The 19089-nt window shown below is 39.0% G+C and overlaps 1 protein-coding gene across 1 annotated transcript; it reads right to left on the bottom strand.

The window, feature by feature from the left end:
• Nucleotides 1–4991: 4991 nt before the first annotated feature.
• Nucleotides 4992–18807, bottom strand: LOC140264424 (programmed cell death 1 ligand 2-like). The gene is made up of 7 exons (XM_072360185.1): nucleotides 18702–18807; nucleotides 12700–12768; nucleotides 10776–11138; nucleotides 9456–9737; nucleotides 8647–8787; nucleotides 7784–7825; nucleotides 4992–5149 (listed from the first exon to the last, which is right to left on the bottom strand). Exons 2-7 carry the CDS (start codon nucleotides 12752–12754, stop codon nucleotides 5079–5081), a joined length of 954 nt encoding a protein of 317 aa, XP_072216286.1. The 5' UTR covers nucleotides 12755–12768; nucleotides 18702–18807; the 3' UTR covers nucleotides 4992–5078.
• Between the last annotated feature and the right edge of the window lie 282 nt (nucleotides 18808–19089).

Below are 19089 nucleotides of genomic sequence, written 5' to 3'. Positions count from 1 at the left end.
GATGGCAGTCCTTGACCTGATGCTATTTTCCTAGGCTGCTCTTTCATCAAAGTGTATATCAGCTAATTGCCAAATATGCTGAAGCAAATTTGGATTACAAATTTACAAGGAAATATATTAGGTTGGAAGGGACTTCTGGGGGTCATGTAGTTCAGTCCCTCTACTACACAAAAGCCAAGCATCGAATTAGATCTGTTCCAGTAGTTGTGATTCTTTGCAGTACAGGAATCACTTGCAAAACTTATTCCATTGCTGTTTTATGAAGTAGGAGGGTAGTGGTTGTGGTGGCAATTTACACGTTTCTGTCAGGTGAAAGAAGGAATTCTGTAAGAAGTGATAACTACTCCATTTAAAGAAAGACACGGATGTTTTGTTCACTGATGATCCAAATATCTAGAAGGCATTTCCAACAGTTGGTCATGCTCAGAATCAGTTGATAGAATTGTCTGGAATGCAAATATATATCTTTTAAGTGCCCATTAGAAATCCCTGGCTACCCACAGCCTTATTTTAAAGATACTAATATCCTTAATGTAAGCTGTTGCCTGCAGCCTTGTCTTTTAGCGGGGCTGTTCAGCCTGGAGAAGAGAAGGCTGCAAGGTGACCTGATAGTGGCCTTTCAGTATCTAAAAGGGAGCTACAGAAAAGAGAGGGTCAGACTCTTTAGCCGGTAGGACAAGGAGAAATGGTTTCAAACTTAAAGAGTTTAATATGGATATAAATAAAAAGACTTTTACAGTGAGGGTGATGAGACACTAGAACAGGTTGCCCAGAGATGTGGTGGATGCCCTATTACTGAAAACTTTCAAGGCCAGGCCAGGCCTGAGCAACCTTATTTAACTGTGCATGTCCCTGTCCATTGCATGGGAGTTGGACTAGATGACCTTTAAAGGTCCTTTCCAACTCTGAGTTTCCTATGATTCTATGAAATCAACTAGTTCAGTGTTTTTAGATGCTGACAGTGCAAAAGTATTCACTTTTCAAAAGTATTTGCAACTTTCGTTGCAAAAGAAAAAACAGGATACTAGTCTTATTCTCCTTTATGCTCTAGTCACAGAACAAACAGCAACTCACAGACACTAAAAATGCTGTGTTATGAACCTCTGCAAGCCCCTGGAATCTAAGATAAATAGCAGGTGAAGAATGAACAAGAAGACTAATCAGCCTGTGCTAAAATGGCAAACATCTCACAGTGAAATAGGCCAGAAACAAAAGTAGCATGTTCCTTAGCTGGACAAGAAGAATTAGATTATAAAAAAAATGTGTTTTTTTCATTCATGTTGGTGAAAAGTGATCATCACTAAAATCCGGTGAGCTATCAAGTGGTTTTAAGGAATTTAAGCCACTGAGTAGTTTAAATTTTCCACCAACTGTAACTGAATCTATACCTTGCTACAGACCACTAACATGGTATTTTTAATGACACCCTTCTAGGTGAGATAAAATTATTTAGGAGGATAAAGGAGATATGTATAATGAACCATGAATCCCCCAGAGATCTGTCTTGGGTCTGGTGCTCTTCAGCATCTTTATCAGTGGCATAGACAAGTGGGATTGAGTGTATCCTCAGCAAGTTTGCTGATAGTACCACGCTGAGTGGTGCAGCTGACACATCAGAAGGAAGGGATGCCATCCAATGGGACCTGGGCAGGCTCATAAAGTGGGTACATAATGTGGATTAACAAGGCCCAGTGCAAGGTGTTGCATTTGGGTCAAAGTAATCCCAGATATGAGCACAGACTGAGAGAACTCATTGTGAACAGACTTGTGGAGAAGGATTTGGGGGTTCTGATGGATGACAAGCTGGACATGAAGCAGCAGTGTACTCTTGCAGCCTAGAAAGCCGACAGTATCCTAGTCTACCCTTAAGAGGGGTGGCCAACAGGGAGAGGGAGGTAATTGTCCCCCTCTACTCTGCCCTTGAAGGGGGAGGGAGAATGAGTCTCTGAAACAGGTTGCCCAGGGAGGTTGTAAATGCTCCATCATTGGAGACATTCAAGGACAGGCTGGATGGGATCCTGGGCAGCCTGATCTAGTGGCCGGCAGCCCTGCTCATCGTAGGGGAGCTGGAACTGGTTTATCTTTAAGATCCCTTTCAGCCTTAGCTATTCTATGGTTCTGTGATATTAGGAAAGGCAGTGGAAATGTCCTATGCAAGGTGTCCACTAGTTGAGAATAAGCTGTCCCTATAGACTAATTCTTACAAAGTATCAAGAAACTTTACAGTCTCTGTCTAAAAATATCATCTATTTTCAGCTCACTGTAATCTTCAAAACTGTGGGAAAAAAACAGCTCTTCAAATATGTTGTGGGCAGTTTATCAAAAAACTCTTACTTCAGCTTTTTCAAGATAACAGCTTGCAAAGCAGTAGCTGAAGTAGAAAGAACAGAGACTCATCGTATCACACACATATCATATGCTCAGTGGCTTTCAGTAAAAAACAACTCATGCATGAATTTGTATACACATATAGACATATCAGGCAGCTGACAAGCTAACTGCCATTTACTAAGCTGTGAGAATCATCCTGACTTATTTTTACTGTAGTTTGTAGGTATCCATTGAGAGCTGGTAAAAAAAATACACACATGCAAACCAGGACACATTTTTGGATATTTTTATGGGTCTTAACAGTAAGTAGTAAAACTGCTTCTTTTATATAAAATGGAGTGGATAGGACACAGAATTGTAGTACAAAGCTGTACTGCCTCTGCCTAGGAATGCCAGCGGGTAAGTAATTTGTTCCTATCAAAAGTAAAATGAGGGAGTGTTTGTTATGCCTCTAAAACATGCACAAAGTGCTGCCCACCTGCAACAGTCCCTACCCACATCAAGGCAAAATTTACATAGGACTGTAACATAATAACAGGATGACTTTCATTCAGTAAGGAACAATAATCCATAATCGCATTTCAAAGCATATGCTTTATGTTCACCCACATAAATTCAGTTTAAATTACTTCCATTTTACAAATATGAGAAAAGATTTGGGAAAAAAAAAAAAAGAAAAAAAAAAGTCCTTACAGGGGCCAGAGTTTTCACAGTGACTAACAGCAGGGTCTTGTGATTCCCAGTGGAGTATGAATCTGTCATGGGGTGAAATCTCTTTACTGTATGCTCTGACCCTTAACCGTTGCTAAATACTGCAAGCTAGGGCAGTCCCCAAGCTGCTATACATTGCAAGCTAAGCACTACTTTGAGAAGCTGCCTGATTCTCTGACATCTATCCGATTTCCCATGTCAGCAAGGATGTGGAAAGCCTTGTGTGGATACTGTTCAGCTAAATCCACTGGCTACAACTGAGTATTTAAAAGTACAATACACAGATACCCCAGATACCCAAGTTGAGGTGATGATAAGGAGATACCTTTTTCCTCTTTACCAAGTAAAATCAACATCAGTTCACCTTTTTTAAAATCAACTGTCATGGAGGAGAAATAAAGGCTGACTTTTAGATCCTTTGCTGCAGTAGGTCAGCTTTGTGCTAGTGTGAATAGCTGCAAGTGTCACTGGTGAAGCAGCTTCTGTCTATATCCAAAGTACTCCAAAAAAAATCTTAATTTTACTGATACAATATTTTTTTGGTGAAGCAGACAGTGCTCTTCAAAGTCTAAAATAATGTCAGAAATAGTTTCCATGTGAGCACCTTGTTTTAATCTAGTATATAGTATGTAACATGTTATATGTGATGTTTTATTCTTGTTATATTTCCCACCTTACACCCTTATCTCTAAACTGGAGAGATATGGATTTGAAGGGTGAACTGTTTGGTGGATAAATAACTGGTGAGGTGGTCATAGACAGAGGGTTATGGCCAGCAGCTTCATGTCCAGGGGAAATGTAGGTTAGATACTGGGGGGAAATTTTTCACTCAGCTAGTGGTGAGGCACTAGAAGGACAAGCTGCCCAGAGAAGTTGTGAATGTCCCATTCCTGGAGTATTCAGTGTCTGCTGGTCCTACGGGCAGCTTGATCTAGTGGGGGCCAACCCGGCCTACCACAGGAATTTGAACTAGATGATGTTTAAGGTCACTTCCAGTCCAAGTCGTTCTCTGATTCTGTCATTCTGTGTCTGTCTGTCTTTGGAGAAAAGACAACTCACCAGAGGCAGTGGTCTTTGAAGATAATATGCCAAATCCAAGTGTCTGTGATTCACCCTTTGATAGCTACTTAAGAAGCAAAACATTGCTTCCTGCTGTGTGGTTTTCAGAATTGGCACTGTGGAAACTGTGCCCAAGAACATTTTTAGGCATTACTATAATGGGAAGTAAAACAATTGTGTGCCTGGAATATAAAAAAAACTCATCTCTTCCAATGAAAAATGTTAAAATTACCATCTAAACATAATCAGATAAATCTGTCTGAACAACATTTTCACTTTTCTTCTAAATTCCTCTCCCAAAAATTATGCTGAGTAATAATCTCAAATGAAAAACTCCTTATCTTTGTTTTACAGAGACTGTGCATTAACATTTTTTTCTCTGATATAGAACTGATTTAAGGTGGGTTTTTTTTGTTCGTTTGTCTGTTTGTTTTTGTTATTTTGTTGTTTTTGGTTTTGGTTCTGGCTGTACTTTAACTTTGATCTCTCATTAGTGAAGTGCTGGTGGGTACTTGTGGTAATTTCCAGTTTAATAGGTTGGAAAGTTTGGAAATACCATCATGTAACACTCTCCACATGAAAGATGTCTAGATGACATAGGGCAGCATATACAGCTTTTATTCAGATTCCCTCAGGATTTTTGAATCCAAGCAACATTCTCGAGACTGTAGCAGTTAATAAAAGTACTTCTTGAACTAAATTTCATAGAGCCACAGTAACCTCTAGAATAAAGTGAATCAAAAGAACTGGAGAAAACCTTCTCGCAGTGGCAAACCACATTGAATGACAGCATAATTCTTTGTAACTTCAAGATACTGTATCTGAAGAAGTGCAGCTGTCCATTGCTCTAGTGCCAACAAATCCACATGAGTTCATCTGTTCATCTGAAACCGGTGTGGTAGCTTTTCTCTGAAGTCCCCTAAAACACATTTTAAAAGTGCAAATTGCTGTATGTGAGATGATGAATTTTCACAGGCTCACATTCCTGCTGTCTCCAGAATATGTGACAGTTGACAAGTATAAGGTCTCTGAGTGTTATCGTGGTCTCCTTAGAGAAAGAAAAAGGAATAGCATTATTTTAAAAATATACGACAATCACTTGATTTTAGCAGCCTTGGGGCAAACACTGAGAGTCCCATCTTTGTTACATGTGAGCTTTTCTGGGTATACTGAAGTACAGAGGGTCATTAAGGCTGACATTAACTTCATGACATCCTGCTGCAACCTCATTAGAGGAAGGCAATCCCATGCAAATGAAATAACAAAACTGAAATCAGGTTGGATAGCATCCATGAGAAGGCTTGTTAGTAAAATTTGTACTGCTGAAGAGATGTTTGCAGAAATGGGACTTCAGTGATGAGGTAGAATGTTCTGCATCCTCAGCTCAAGCTGCAAGTTAAAATGATAACATGAACAATCCTTGTTCCTGTAACCAGGGCCATGGGGGTCATTTCCAAGGCTCTCTGGTAAAGTGTCTGTGGCTTAAACTACATACTCATCATGGAATAAAGGTTCTTTCCAGTGTTTCTTAAAAATACAATGTTTGTGCAACATGCAGTAAGTCATATGACAAAGATTTTTGGTCATTAAAATGAAGAAGTAAAACAAAACCACAAAAAGCAGCTACCGCTCATTTAATTTCTTCATTTCAGTAAGTGCAAAGAGGAGGCTACTGCCTACACAGCAAAAAATAAAAAATAAAATAAAATAAAAAAAATCCTACAACAGGAATACAAAAAGTCAGGGGAAGCCTGACTATGCTCATACAACGTGCACTGGAATTGTGTCCAGACATGCACCAGAGCTGCTTGGTTTCAGCTTTCATTCATTTGCATGTGGCATAGCTCCACAGAAGTTTCACACCACCACGCACAAAATGAGAAAGGGCTCTTAACTTCAGTAAGTTATGATTTGTGACAGGTGAAAGTGTCATCTCACAAGTGGTATCTAGTGATGCTGGTGAGTGGCACACACTGAGATCTGAGGTGAAGTGAGATCAGTGAAGATCTCAATCCCCCCCCGCCCCCCCAATCCCCAGGTTTTATTTCTGCTACGGAAGTGACTTTCTGATGCATTTTTTTTTTCTAGTAGTGGGAAACAAAGGTGGCTTCTCCAGTAAATGTTGTCGTTGGAAATGCCCAAATTGTCTCTGGCTCTAGAAACTGCTCTGTGTTATTTCCTCAGGCCCTCCACCAGCAGTGTCACAGTTTTGCTCTATGCAGTGGGAGAGTTGGTCGTCTTCCTGGAGTACACCTCAGGGCTGGCCTCAGTAGGCTAATTGAGCACCAAGGAATGGCACCTCTACTCAGTATCACCATACCTGGTGCTGACCACAGCTTCTCTCCTAACAATGCATTAATCTATGAGACTTCTGTTTTTAGGTAGCAAACGTGATTTATATGTATGTAGGGCCGAAGCCGACGGGATGAGGTTTAACAAGACCAAATGCCGGGTCCTGCACTTTGGCCACAACAACCCCAGGCAGTGCTATAGGCTTGGGGCGGAGTGGCTGGAGGACTGTGTTGAGGAAATGGACCTGGGAGTACTGATTGATGCACGGCTGAACATGAGCCGACAGTGTGCCCGGGTGGCCAAGAAGGCCAACGGCATCCTGGCTTGCATCAAAAACAGTGTTACTAGCAGGAACAGGGAGGTAATTGTCCCCCTGTACTCAGCATTGGTGTGGCCGCACCTTGAGTACTGTGTTCAGTTTTGGGCCCCTCACTGCAAGAAAGACATTGAGGCCCTGGAACATGTTCAGAGGAGGGCTACGAAGCTGGTGAGGGGTCTGGAGCACAGGCCTTATGAGGAGCGGCTGAGGGAACTGGGATTGTTCAGCCTGGAGAAGAGGAGGCTCAGGGGAGACCTTATAGCTCTCTATAACTTCCTGAAGGGAGGTTGTGGTGAGCTGCGGGTTGGCCTCTTCTCTTGTGTAATTAGTGATAAAACTAGAGGGAATGGTTTCAAGCTGCGACAGGGGAGGTTCAGGCTGGACATTAGGAAGTATTTCTTCTCAGAAAGGGTAGTCAGGCATTGGAATGCACTGCCCAGGGAGGCGGTAGAGTCACCGACCATGGGAGTGTTCAAGAAACGTTTGGATGCTGCATTGAGCATCCTCATGCCTTTAGGCATCACATTCATTTCTCAATGTAACAATTTCTAGATGCCTAGGAATGTTATATACTCATTAGATGAGAAGAATCTTGATGGACCATCTAATGCTCCAGAGAAATGAGGTGTCTTTTTTTTTTTTTAACTGCTAAAATATGTGCACTGAGTCAAAAATACAACAAGCAATTGTGATGAAAAGCTGCAAGCTTTCTAAAACAACCAGCTTTCCCCGTGTATCCTACTCAGATGAGGCTAGAAAAACTGCAGTCAGTGTACACGAGTGCAGAGACATAGATTTACATGCAAGCTTCCTGCATCTCAGTGAAAGGGAACAAATATTCATTAATTCCTATATAGCATGTGAGAAAGTTGTAAGGTTGGATTTGTGGTTTTTAGAGATTATTATAGGCACTAGATAGTTAGGATATTTAAGAAAAGTTCAAATTAAATTCAAAGTAGCCTCTATTTTGATGTAGCAATGTTTAAGTTGCCACCTGCAGATTTACACAACTCTTACAAAGCTCCCCTCTTTAGGAGGGAAAAGCATCAACATTAAAAAATAATGACTTACTGTTCTCATCTGTCACAGTAGATCTCAATTTTCCTTTCCTGTCTGTTAAAGAAAATGTAAACAAATTTAACTTAAACACTTTGAATTCTGGAAGAAACAGTACTATTCAACAAACCTTTGCATTAAATAGGGCTTTAAACACATGTAAGCTTTAAACATTAATTCATACCAAATAGACAGACTTCTCTACAGTTCTTTCCATTTATACATTTTTAATCAAATTCTAAAGACCTTAGTAACCAAACTTGACTCAAACTTATTTTGTTGCAATTCTATTTGTCTGAGTTTATTGGAGTCTTCTCATATAATGGACAAGACTAGAATTAAAGCCCATTTGCATGTATGAGTATTGCATTTTCAAGCCAGGAAATAAGCTTTATATATAATAGTCCAGCAAAGTACTAGAAAAACATGACATTTCAACTAGACTGCTTTTAATTCATTGCTGTAAATGGAAGTTTTATGTCAAATCTTGTAGATACAGTGACTTTGTAGCCAAAAATGACGGCAACACAAGGGCTCCAAGGTGACCAAATTTGTTAATCTGTTACTATGAATGGAAAAAAGTACCGACAAGGTATGCTTTTACAGCTCTCCTTATCCAGGCCAAAACTTACTTATGTCCTTTAGTGAACAATTGATAGTCATAGAAAATGTACACTCAAACACCTGCTCACCTAAGTAAAAGGTGAGAAGAAGAAAGTCCAACTCAAACACAGCAGCATATCATTTTAGATAGAGTTCCTCTAGGAAGAAAATGTGACTGAATCATTTAAGCATGCCTAGGGTTATTAAGCTTTCAAATACATAGCTCACAGGAAAATGTAGTAAGAGAAAAATCCACTCTCCAAAGTCAAATGTACCTTTTTTAGCACAGCGATTCTTGAATGATTTTCTCTTCTGAAGGATTATTAATGCAGAGGGAAGGACCAGTACTATCACACATGTGGCGATGGTAAATAAGATCAGGGGCTTTTGTCCGCCATACTGTGTACTCATTAAAGCTGTCAAAGAAAAACAACACAGAACACACAAAAAGAAGGAAAAAAAAAAAAAAAAAAAAAAAAAAAAAAAAAGAAAAAAAAAAAAAGAGGAAAAGTAAATTTGTGACTTAGAAAGCAGGCAAGTTTATGAACTTCCAGTCCTGATTCTCCAAAGTCTGTCTCTGACTGAACTTAAGACTCTTAACATTTATCAGAGTTTTATCTTACACTCTGTGAATTTTTTATTCTGCAATATTACTTTAATAATCTTTACAATACATGTGTCAGCTTTCCCATTTTCATGCCATTTGAGCAACCAATACTGCAATTTATCTTTATTTTATAAGAACAATTAATTAGAATTCAATATCAGGAAACATACCCATGAATACCCCAGAAGAATTTCAGCCATACTGGCAGCAAAATGTTGGGAGCTGCTCTGAAATTAAAATACACTAGAAAATGACAGATTGGCTTTTTGGGGTGTGAGTTAGCCTTGGCTTCAGAGACATTAATAACACTGACTTGATTCTTTCCAGAGAAAGAAGCTATTACATTGCTTTCTAGATTGAAGTTCTGGTGATGGATAATAGGACAAAATGTATGTACTAAAGGACCTTATTATTTTCTCCCCTCTAGCTCTCTCTTTCTGTCATCTCTCTTATATAGAAGTTCAAGTTGATATGAACCTAAAGAGTAAATGTAAGCTGAAGTATTTTCATTCAGTTCTTTATTCCAGAATACGCAGCTGTAATTCTCATTCATGTTTTGGTTGATTGTCAGGATGCTGGTGACATTGTAGAGGCCATCTGCAGTCAGTGTGTAGGTAGTATTCACAGGCACGCTGAGACTGAGGTTCTTTTCATTTTGCCAGAATACTTCTGCCAGAGGAAAGCCTTCTGATTGGCATACAAAAGCAAATTTATCTTCATTCCATTTTCTTTTCTCTATGTTTATTGTCTTGTAGGAAGCTGTGTAAGAACAGGTGAAGTTAAGTCATTTTCAGTCATTATGCCATTTACCACTTTCCCCTTATTGTCTGTGGCTTTATCTGAAGTATGCTTATTTGATGAAGGAAGTTTTGTAGAACAACTCAGTAGTGTTTGTTCAATCCTTCTGAGGCCCACAGTGTCAGAGCTTACATTATTACTCTGTCCAAGACAGTAGTTAACACTGAATTCATCAGTACAGAGGAAAGAAGTGAAATCTTATGTGGTCTCATCTCAAATACAAAAAATAGTAGCTATATTGCAAGAGAAATAACTCAGGCTGCTTCAAGATTTTTTTATTTTTTTTTTATTTTTTTTTTAATTGTGTTACCATACTTTATAAACAGTTGTGGTATTTTCTTGGTATTTAGAAGGAAAAGAGCCTAGAATTTTCATAGGAAAGGGTCAGAGGTACCAAAGTGGTCTTTAAAAATGACTGTGATCATTTTTGCATTTGACAAAGTTCATTATTCAAATGTCTAAATGTGAAATGAATGCTGCCTTGTATCACACAGGCATGCAACAATTAATGGGAAACACCAGAGGTCTTTCTAAGGACTGTTCTGCCATGCTCTCCAGTCATGTATGCATCTATTACTGATGCCCACTTGGCTCTGATAAACTGAGAAAATCGCATCTGTGTTCAGTGAGCTGTGGACACTGGGGCAATTCTCAGCATCCTGAATAATTACAGGAGGGCTCATCAGTAAATTAGAACACATCAAAGAAATGCTTAGGAACAGCCAGAAGTGAATCAAAAGGACAGGTGATGGGGAAGGAGGGTTCCACAGAAGAGGATGCTGGGAGAAGATGGAGTGAACTCCAGAGAAACTCAGCTGCCATTGAACTGGAACAGACTGCAGTGAGACTACTGCTCCAGTACTCCTGGGGGCTTGAGCACAGGGGCTTGGTAAGAGATTTATCCATTAATTCCTATCAGTTCATAAATTCCTACTTGTCTGTATGAATTCAGTTAAGATAACCCAATAAACAAATACTCATATTCCTTTAGCCACTGACCTTTTACTTCCAAAGTAATGTACTTGTAGTCAGCACCTTGGTACTCAATGAGACAAAGGTAAGATCCCGCATCTGTGATCTTGACACTGGTAATTTCAAGGATTGCTCGTCCTGATTTCAATTCACTGTCTAACAGTGCTGCTCTTCCCAAGTAATCACGATGTTGGGATGAAAGGTGTGCTTTCCCATTGTGGAGTGCATACACATCTCTTGATTCCAGCTGACCTTGCTTCTTATGCTCCCAGACAACACTCAGGAGTCCCCGGTTCAATGAGCCATTCACAGGGAATCTGCATTCCATGGTCACATTACTCCCATACTCTGCAACATATAGCTGCTGAGGAACTTCAACTGTGAATAAAGCTAAGGTAGGAAAAGAAAACAACTGTTATTTGCTGTGCTGAAATGCTTTCTGATTTTCTTTGAGCTTGGTCAAACAGTTTTCATGTAGTCAGACATACAGTTATTAGCTTAACTCCAGGTTTTAAGCGTCTTTTTCCTGTTCACACTAGCATTTTTACCATGCATGTCAGTAGTACCTATGGAAAATCATCTCTATTTTGTATTGCTTACAGAATCTGAGTGATAAGGACAAGACAAGCAATTTTTTATATTTTTTTAATTATTTTTATTTTTTTTAATAGCTCAAATTTGAGTCAGTGATTACACGGGCAGTACTATTCCAAAACCACAATTGTATCTTATATGTCCTAAGGTTCTTGTAAAAGCAAAAGGAATATGGAAATACTAAAGCTAATTTTGTTGTCCTTTAAAAAGTGAAACTCCAGTGTAATGCCTGTGAAACACACGTGTTGGCACTAAATAAGTATGTGCAGCTGGCAAGAATTGCTGTACAGCAGCTGCAGTCTTCCACATGCCTGGACCACGTGAGTATCTTTCATCCCAAGTAAACACAGAAATACACAGAATTATTATGGTAAGTATGTCAAAACAATCTTAGGCATTCACCAACTTTGAAAGTTTTGGAACATTGTTATGAATACTATACCAGTTTAAAGCATACTTGACAAAGGAAAGCTTTTTATGATGGATGATTCCATAAACCTTGTTACTTCCTTCTTTAGTGGACTTCCCATACGTTGCTATTTTTAATTCAGAAGCACTTGAAAACATTTACAGCAATATTCAAAAGAGAAGTTAACACAACTGTTCATGATTTCTTCTTATGTTCTTTTATGCGCTTTGTCACAGAGTTATCAAAATACAGCAAAAATTAGAAAACCGTGACTGTTTGTTAAATGCTTGCAGGGAAATTTTCAGTTCCTATTCGCAGTGTTTGTTTATTCATTTGAATACATCTGGAGAGACAAATAATATGAAAAAATGCAAATCTCTTCCCATTTGTTGTATCTATTATATGTAAAAATTCTTTATTTTTTTAGAATATATGATTTCACTGACCTGGTATTATTTAAATAAGGAATATATTTCCTGCAAATTCCTTTGAGCACAGTGGCCACAGACCTATTGCAATGTTGTATGCCATGCTCCTCACTCATTTTTCTGCTGCTATGACCCCCTTTTAACCAAGCTGCTCCTTCTAGGGAATGGAGAGAGGGATACACATGGTTTTACTTCAATCACTAAGATTGTTCTAGTTTACAATTGGCTTGTGGTTGTTCTCTCTCTCATAGTCATGCCTGGTAATTCAGGCCACCTCTGCTGTCAACCCACAGTGCTTTCAGGAAGAACTATGGTGGAAAGTGATGGACACCCGTCCTCATGCTCAGTGCTTAGACAATGCCTTCTGTAAGACATTTCAGGGCAGAGGCTCCAGACATCACCAGCTGTTTGGGGAAGTAAGTACTCATTGTGAGATGCTGCAAACCACATCCTAAGAACATAGCAGTATTGTTACATTTGTCCTAATGATGAGAGTGAAACACAGTTCACTTCCTCTCACCTGAAACCACACAGAGCTGCATTTCCAGCAACAGCATTGCCAGGATTTGGAGCATTTTCTCAGGTTGATCTGAAATAAAAGAATTGCAACTTAACTTACAACAGCTATCTTCTGCTCGAGTGGTGTACTAGAATGCTGTCCCTAAAAGCCTTTCAAGCCTTCAGAATCTATCACAGCTATGAAGCAAAAACAAATCCAAAGCAATACTAGAATACCCCTAGAAACAAGGGAAATCCTGGATCAAACAACCCATATTTGTACACAGAATATGAACCACTGAGCTCTGGCAGTGAAAGGAGAGAAAATATTTCTACAACTTTATCCTTGACGCTTTCAAGATGTGTAGCTTGCAGTCTTAAGAAACCTGACAGGGCAGAATTTTTACAGCAGCTCTGCACCCATAAATAACAGAAACAATTTCAGTTGTTTTTGTTTTTTACATGCCAGAGAGATTTATAAAAATGCAGAACCAGATTGTTTTTGTTACTGTCTGTGCTAACACCTGATCTAGCTTACAGAGATCACTAACACCTGTTCAGGTCACGGACCCTTATTTTGATTCAGCTCCTTTTTCCATATATATATATATATATGTATATATATATATATATATATATATATATTTATATTATTTATTTATTTATTTATTTATTTTGTGTAGACCTATTATATGAGTTTATTACCTGAGTCCTTTAACCTCACAACTGGCATATACTTGGCACTAAAAAAATGAGGTACTGGAAATATCAGAGTGGGGTAGAATAACCTTGCTTCAGATTCTGGGGCTGGGTGCTACTTTCACTTAACACACAGCAGTTCCTGACATGTATAAAGTACCTTGCATTACTGGCAGTGAACCATCAGCCCTTAAGTAATGCAGGAGAAAGTCCAATTTAAGGGTTACTATCTTCCTGTTCCAGTAATGTGGAAAGTATTGCTTATACTTCTATATATGGATCAGCATAATTAAGGGAAAAACAAACAATAAAACCAAGGGACAACATTTTCTGCTAAATGAATGAGATAACAGATCTGCTCTTTGGGAATTAGCAGGTTTAATGGCTACAGCTCTAATGCCCAGCATTGCTGCAGTACAAGATGAGGAGTTGTCCAGCTCTGCTCTGTGCTGAGTGGCCTCACCTTGAGCACTGTATTCAGTGGTCACCACAGTATAAGAAGGATGTAAAACTACTGGCTATGAAGATGTTGAAGAGTCTGGAGAGCAAGGTATATGAGGAGCAGCTGAGGGCACTGGGTTTGTTCAGCCCAGAGCAGAGCAGGCTGAGGAGAGGCCTCATGGCTCCTACAGCTCCTCATGAGGGATGTGGTGGGGCAGCGCTGAGCTCTGCTCTCTGGTGACAGTGGCACGGCCTGAGGGAACAGCATGGAGCTGTCAGGGGAGGGTCGGATATGTTAGGAAAAGGTTCTTCACTAGAGGGTGGTGGGCATAAGACAGACTCTCTGGGGCAGTGGCCATGCTGATGGAGATCAAGAAGTATTTGTTCAGTGCTCCCTGACACAGAGTTTGGATTTTTAGTGGTTCTGTAGGGAGTCAGAAACTGAGCTCGATCCTCAAATGTCCATTTCAAGCCAGGACATTCTGTGAGTCTGTGAATCCATGAAGGAAGAGTTTGTTTGAACCAATCAACCTCACTGTCATAGTCTGAAACAAATCAGTGAAAGAGATCCAGAAGTAAATATAAGGAAGAAAAGCAGAGAAGGAACAATTTTAGACTTCCCTAGAGCTAGACTTACTGCAGAGGATTTTAGATTTTACTTCCCTGTTTGTGACTCAGCTGGAAACATTTAGGCTCTGAGATGTGAGTGCTCACATCTTTGGGCTCTTGGTGCCTCAGAAAGTCAGGTTCAAGGTTTTATCAAGGTTAGCAGCCAAAATAAAGAGACATTTCTTGGAAACTGAGACCTTAATATTTTGATAACACAAAGGTGATATTACTGCAGCTACAGTAAGCAAGTTTATTAAATGTAAATGAAAGCAAATTACTTTTTTCAGAGAACTGATGAAGATGATACTAGATGTGAGAAATCCCGATTATTTTAGCTGTGTGAAAATGTAACTAATAAATAATATTAGCATTAGTATCTCCATTTCTTGAATGCAGAAACAAAGATCCCTCACTGTTCACATGGGTGGGCTAAATTTCACTAGTAAATTAACTAGTAAATTTCACTAAATATAGTCACTACATTTAGTACTACCAGGAAACATACCATCCTCAGTTGCCTTCTCACTAATCCATGCTACCTATCTAGAAGCAGATGAACATAGGAAGAAGTGAATGAAGAATGGAATAGTATCTTACTCTTACATTTAGATCCTTGTCTTAGCCTCATGTGAGGTACTTGAGGTGAATCTACTCTCTTTTATATATTGAAAATGAAGAGCACAGATCTGGTGTTTAAAATGTACTTTAGAAATAAATAAATATACATATATATATATTACTGAGAGTAAAAGATAGATAGAACAAAAATAAGGAAATACATAATTCAAGGCCCAAAGGATAGAGATTATTAAATTAAATAATATTAAATTAAATTAAGTAATTATTAAATATCAAATAAAATTTGTCTTGCCAGATGAGATGTATTAGTGTAAAAAGAGCATGACACTTAACCATCGATATTTGGAAAAACTCAAACAGAATTATGTTTTTGTTTGTAACATTGAATGTAAAGCCATACAGAGATCAACAAGTATCTGCACTGGAAGCCATGTTTCATAATTTCATTGACTGCATTAGTAGGTATCTACCTGCTGCACTACCTTAGTGCAATCTACTCATGCAAATCAGTAATGTAGCTGTGCCAGGCATCCTGACACAGTCCCATAAGCAGATGTCTACCAGCAACTGGTAGGTGCCTTTATCTGAGCTGGATGTACCAACCATCCATTCTGTCAGAATGGATGAGTTTGGCACCAGTCTAATCAGAAGTTCACCCTTGGTTAGCAAGAATTCCAACTTTGTTGCCAACACTGAAGAATCTGCAAGAAGCTTGGTAAGCAAAGAGCATTTTAAAGTATCACAGAGTGATTGAGGTTGGAAGGTACATCTGAAGGACATCTGGTCCAATCCCCCTGCCCAAGCAAGAGCATCCAGAAAAGGTTGCCCAGAGATCTTTGCAGTGTGCTCATTAGTAATAAAGACTGAAACCTACCTCTTAGCAGCATGAACTGTGAATTCAGTCTTGTTCCCTTCACCCATTTGTCTAAAAGATCGTAGTGATTTTCTTAGATAAAAGGAGCATCTCACTATAAGACTTCATCACAAGACTTTCTGGCACTGCTGACGGCTAGAAGAATCAAGGTGTATTTAACATGAATTTCCCTGGACTCTGTTCAGCCAGAAGGAAGCTGAGCATAAGCAGTACCTGGCTCACATGATCGTAGCACTCCTCGTAATTGCTGTCCTTGCTACCGTAAGGAGGATAATAAAGGACCCTGGGAAGGACAGAATCTATTTTATGCTGTCCAGTAATCACATACAACCAGGAATACAGTCAGTGATTTAGTGCCCTTACAGTCTAAAGAAAATAATACACTATCATTTCCTGGAAATATCATTTCAGCTTTTGTGATGTTTAGCAACACTAAGGAAAGAAGAGTGTTATAGACCAAGAGCATGTCTTTTACTAGAATAACCAGAACTACTGGAAAACTTTTAACAAGTTTCCAGGCTCTCTTCAGGATTTAAGAAGAAGTCAAAAATACATAGAAGTTCAGAGAAATAGCTCAGAATAATAGTTTCTGTCTGAAAAATGAAAAGACTAAGGTTACTTGCTACTTCTGAAGTCAAGCAAGTACTGCATACAGGTATTTCCTGGCAGGCCAATCTAGCACACTGGTAGTACTTGCAGTGCTTTGGTTGCAGAGGGAATGGCACAGGCACACTGCTGGAGCTCTGGAGGGAAGCAGGGATGTGGTACTCCACAGCTGGAGGGATCACCCACACAGCCAGTTCAGCTCCACACAGACTGTCAGCAAATAAGCTTTAACAAATAAGGTACTGCAGGTGGTCTGCAGAGTGCTGGGAAATTCTGAGCATATGGGCTTTGTTGTAGAGTTGAAGCAGAAATCTTGGTATAGAGATGTTCACTCCTGCATTTAAAACTTTTGCTCTGCTGCTGACATACTCCATAATACTGCAGAGGTCAACTCAGCTTATATAATACTGCAAAGATCAACTCAGCTTACCCTATTCTTTCTTCTTTTATATCCTTTGTATTTTTGTTCTGCAAAAGTTCGGGTTGAACAAAGCACAATGCAATGTCCTCTATAAACACCACAGAAAGACAAGTCTGAGTAGCAGAAGAATCAAGTGTTGTTAATGTTTAACCCCCCTAGGGTGCATTCAGGCAGAAGGAAGCTCTGAATGAGCAACACCAGGCTCATGTGATTGTACTTCGCATGACTGCACTAGTTTGTTTTGAAGTAATTCAGAGCTTCCTTCTTGAAAAGGATGATAACTAATTTTGTTGAAAAACAGTATATATTTTTACACAGGTCATAGGTTAAATAAATCATAAATCTACTGCATAAATCTACTGAGGCCCAGACACTGTTTGTGTTTCTCTGTAACTGAAACTTGTGTGTATCATGCTCCTTCCTAGAAGAATCAGAACCTTCCAGCCTTCCACATCTTCAAAAAGGCACCACCTTTTCAACCTAGTCATGAAATGGCTGTACTTTTTTTCCCCATTTGGTGAAGAATCCAGTTTTTGTGTATGTTTTTGGTTTGTTAGTTCATTTGTTTTCTCAAAAGATCTAAAACTGTGTGTGAAAAAATAAGGTAAAAACCAACCTCATATAAACTGTGTCTACATCTTTCAAGCAGAACAATATTACTTCATTTTCATTTCAGGGTTGTCATTTAAGAAAAAGAGTTAGGTATGAAATTAATAAAAACTAATGTTTGTTCAAATATTTTCTCAGTACTATCTCAGTAGGTCCTGAGGACACAGACTTCTGCCCTCCTTGTCTGCAACAGCACCAACGCACAGTCTCACCTGTTGTCTGTTCTCTGCTGCTGCACTTATTGTCCACCTCACTATGCTACAGCTGAGCCCACTGCTTCACCTCTGATGTTCACATTGCCAACAGCTGCCTCTTTCCATCATTTCAGCCTACTCTTCCATCTCACTTCAGCTTTCAGGTGAAACAATACCATTTCTCAATTCCTTTTTTCTCTCCCTCACTTTTAATTTTCACTCTCCCTTCATGGTTTAAAATGCACCTAACTACAATTACAACAACAATTGCAATACAAGCGACAACCATTAGTTGTTGTATCTTTCATTTCTTTTCATTCAATGTCAAATATGGCTGTACTAATAAAACCTCATTTTATTTTCCTCCATACATTCTCTTTGTTATAGAAAATGTCATTAGCAACATTTAAACTAATGCAGCTGTGTATCGTGTACTTCTCAGTTATTAGCAGTAGTGCTGGACAGTACAGGCTAACACTTCAGTGTGATCTCCCACATCTACAGATTTTCCTGGAAATGCACAAGGCAGAATTCTGTGCTTACTGCACAATCAAAGCAGCCACACATTTAATAGGTTAATACCAATAAAAAGAAAGTAACCAGGAACATGCAGACACAAATATATGCATAGTTATGTTTTCTCTTTGCAGCTTTCCAATGAATTTCAGAAAGAAAGATTTACAAACAGCAACATCCCAGTCAAAAAGCTGTAGAGGATTGCTAGCACTCCTATTCTGCCATCATCTATGTCAGAAGAAGACTGAGTTAGAGACTCAGGCTCAGTTCCTGAAACTTTTCCTTCCCCAGAGTCTGAATTTATATGAATCTATTTACGATCTGGTACTCAGCATCTGGCTCAGAATTCACTCTTTGCAAATCATTTAAAAATAAGATCGATTTAAGTAAATATTGGGAGCATTAAGCAAAATCTGCAGTTCATCAGCTAGAAATAGAGTAAATTTAGATTGGTATTTTAGCAGCATTATACTCACATAGGATCTTTATGCAACCATTGGGAGAATAAGTTTCAAATAACAGTTAAGATTTTCAGAATGTAGAAGAGCTGTATCCTGTTTGCATGGCAGCAGCAGCTATCCATCTGGCTCTCACAACCAGTTTAAAACTGCTGTTGAATAAAGCAGCTCATGTTCCTATTCAAGCTATGTCAGAAGTGACTGTGCTTAAAGGAAACCACCAAGTTTCTTAGGAATTTATGAGCAGTTCCAGTTTCATTCTGAATTCATGATTGTTTCATACTGATATCACCTTGTTTTCAGTTCTGACAAAATGCATCCAAACAAATTTATTCAAAGCATCACATGGAATTATCCCTTCTTTTGTGCATTAGTTTTAGATTTATACCCACTTGGGGCATTATGC

The sequence above is a fragment of the Excalfactoria chinensis genome, chromosome Z, assembly GCF_039878825.1.
Source record: "Excalfactoria chinensis isolate bCotChi1 chromosome Z, bCotChi1.hap2, whole genome shotgun sequence".
Taxonomy (NCBI): domain Eukaryota; kingdom Metazoa; phylum Chordata; class Aves; order Galliformes; family Phasianidae; genus Excalfactoria; species Excalfactoria chinensis.
Note: the sequence above shows the minus strand (reverse complement) of the source record. Positions and strands in the feature narration are given on the sequence as shown.

Coding starts and splice junctions, on each gene's coding strand:
- LOC140264424 (XM_072360185.1), bottom strand. CDS start 12,754: ATGCTCCAAATCCTGGCAATGCTGTTGCTGGAAATGCAGCTCTGTGTG. Junction 9,738..10,775: donor CATTACTTTGGAAGTAAAAG/GTCAGTGGCTAA, acceptor GTTCTTACACAG/CTTCCTACAAGACAATAAAC. Junction 7,826..8,646: donor GAATCGCTGTGCTAAAAAAG/GTACATTTGACT, acceptor TTTCTTTAACAG/ACAGGAAAGGAAAATTGAGA.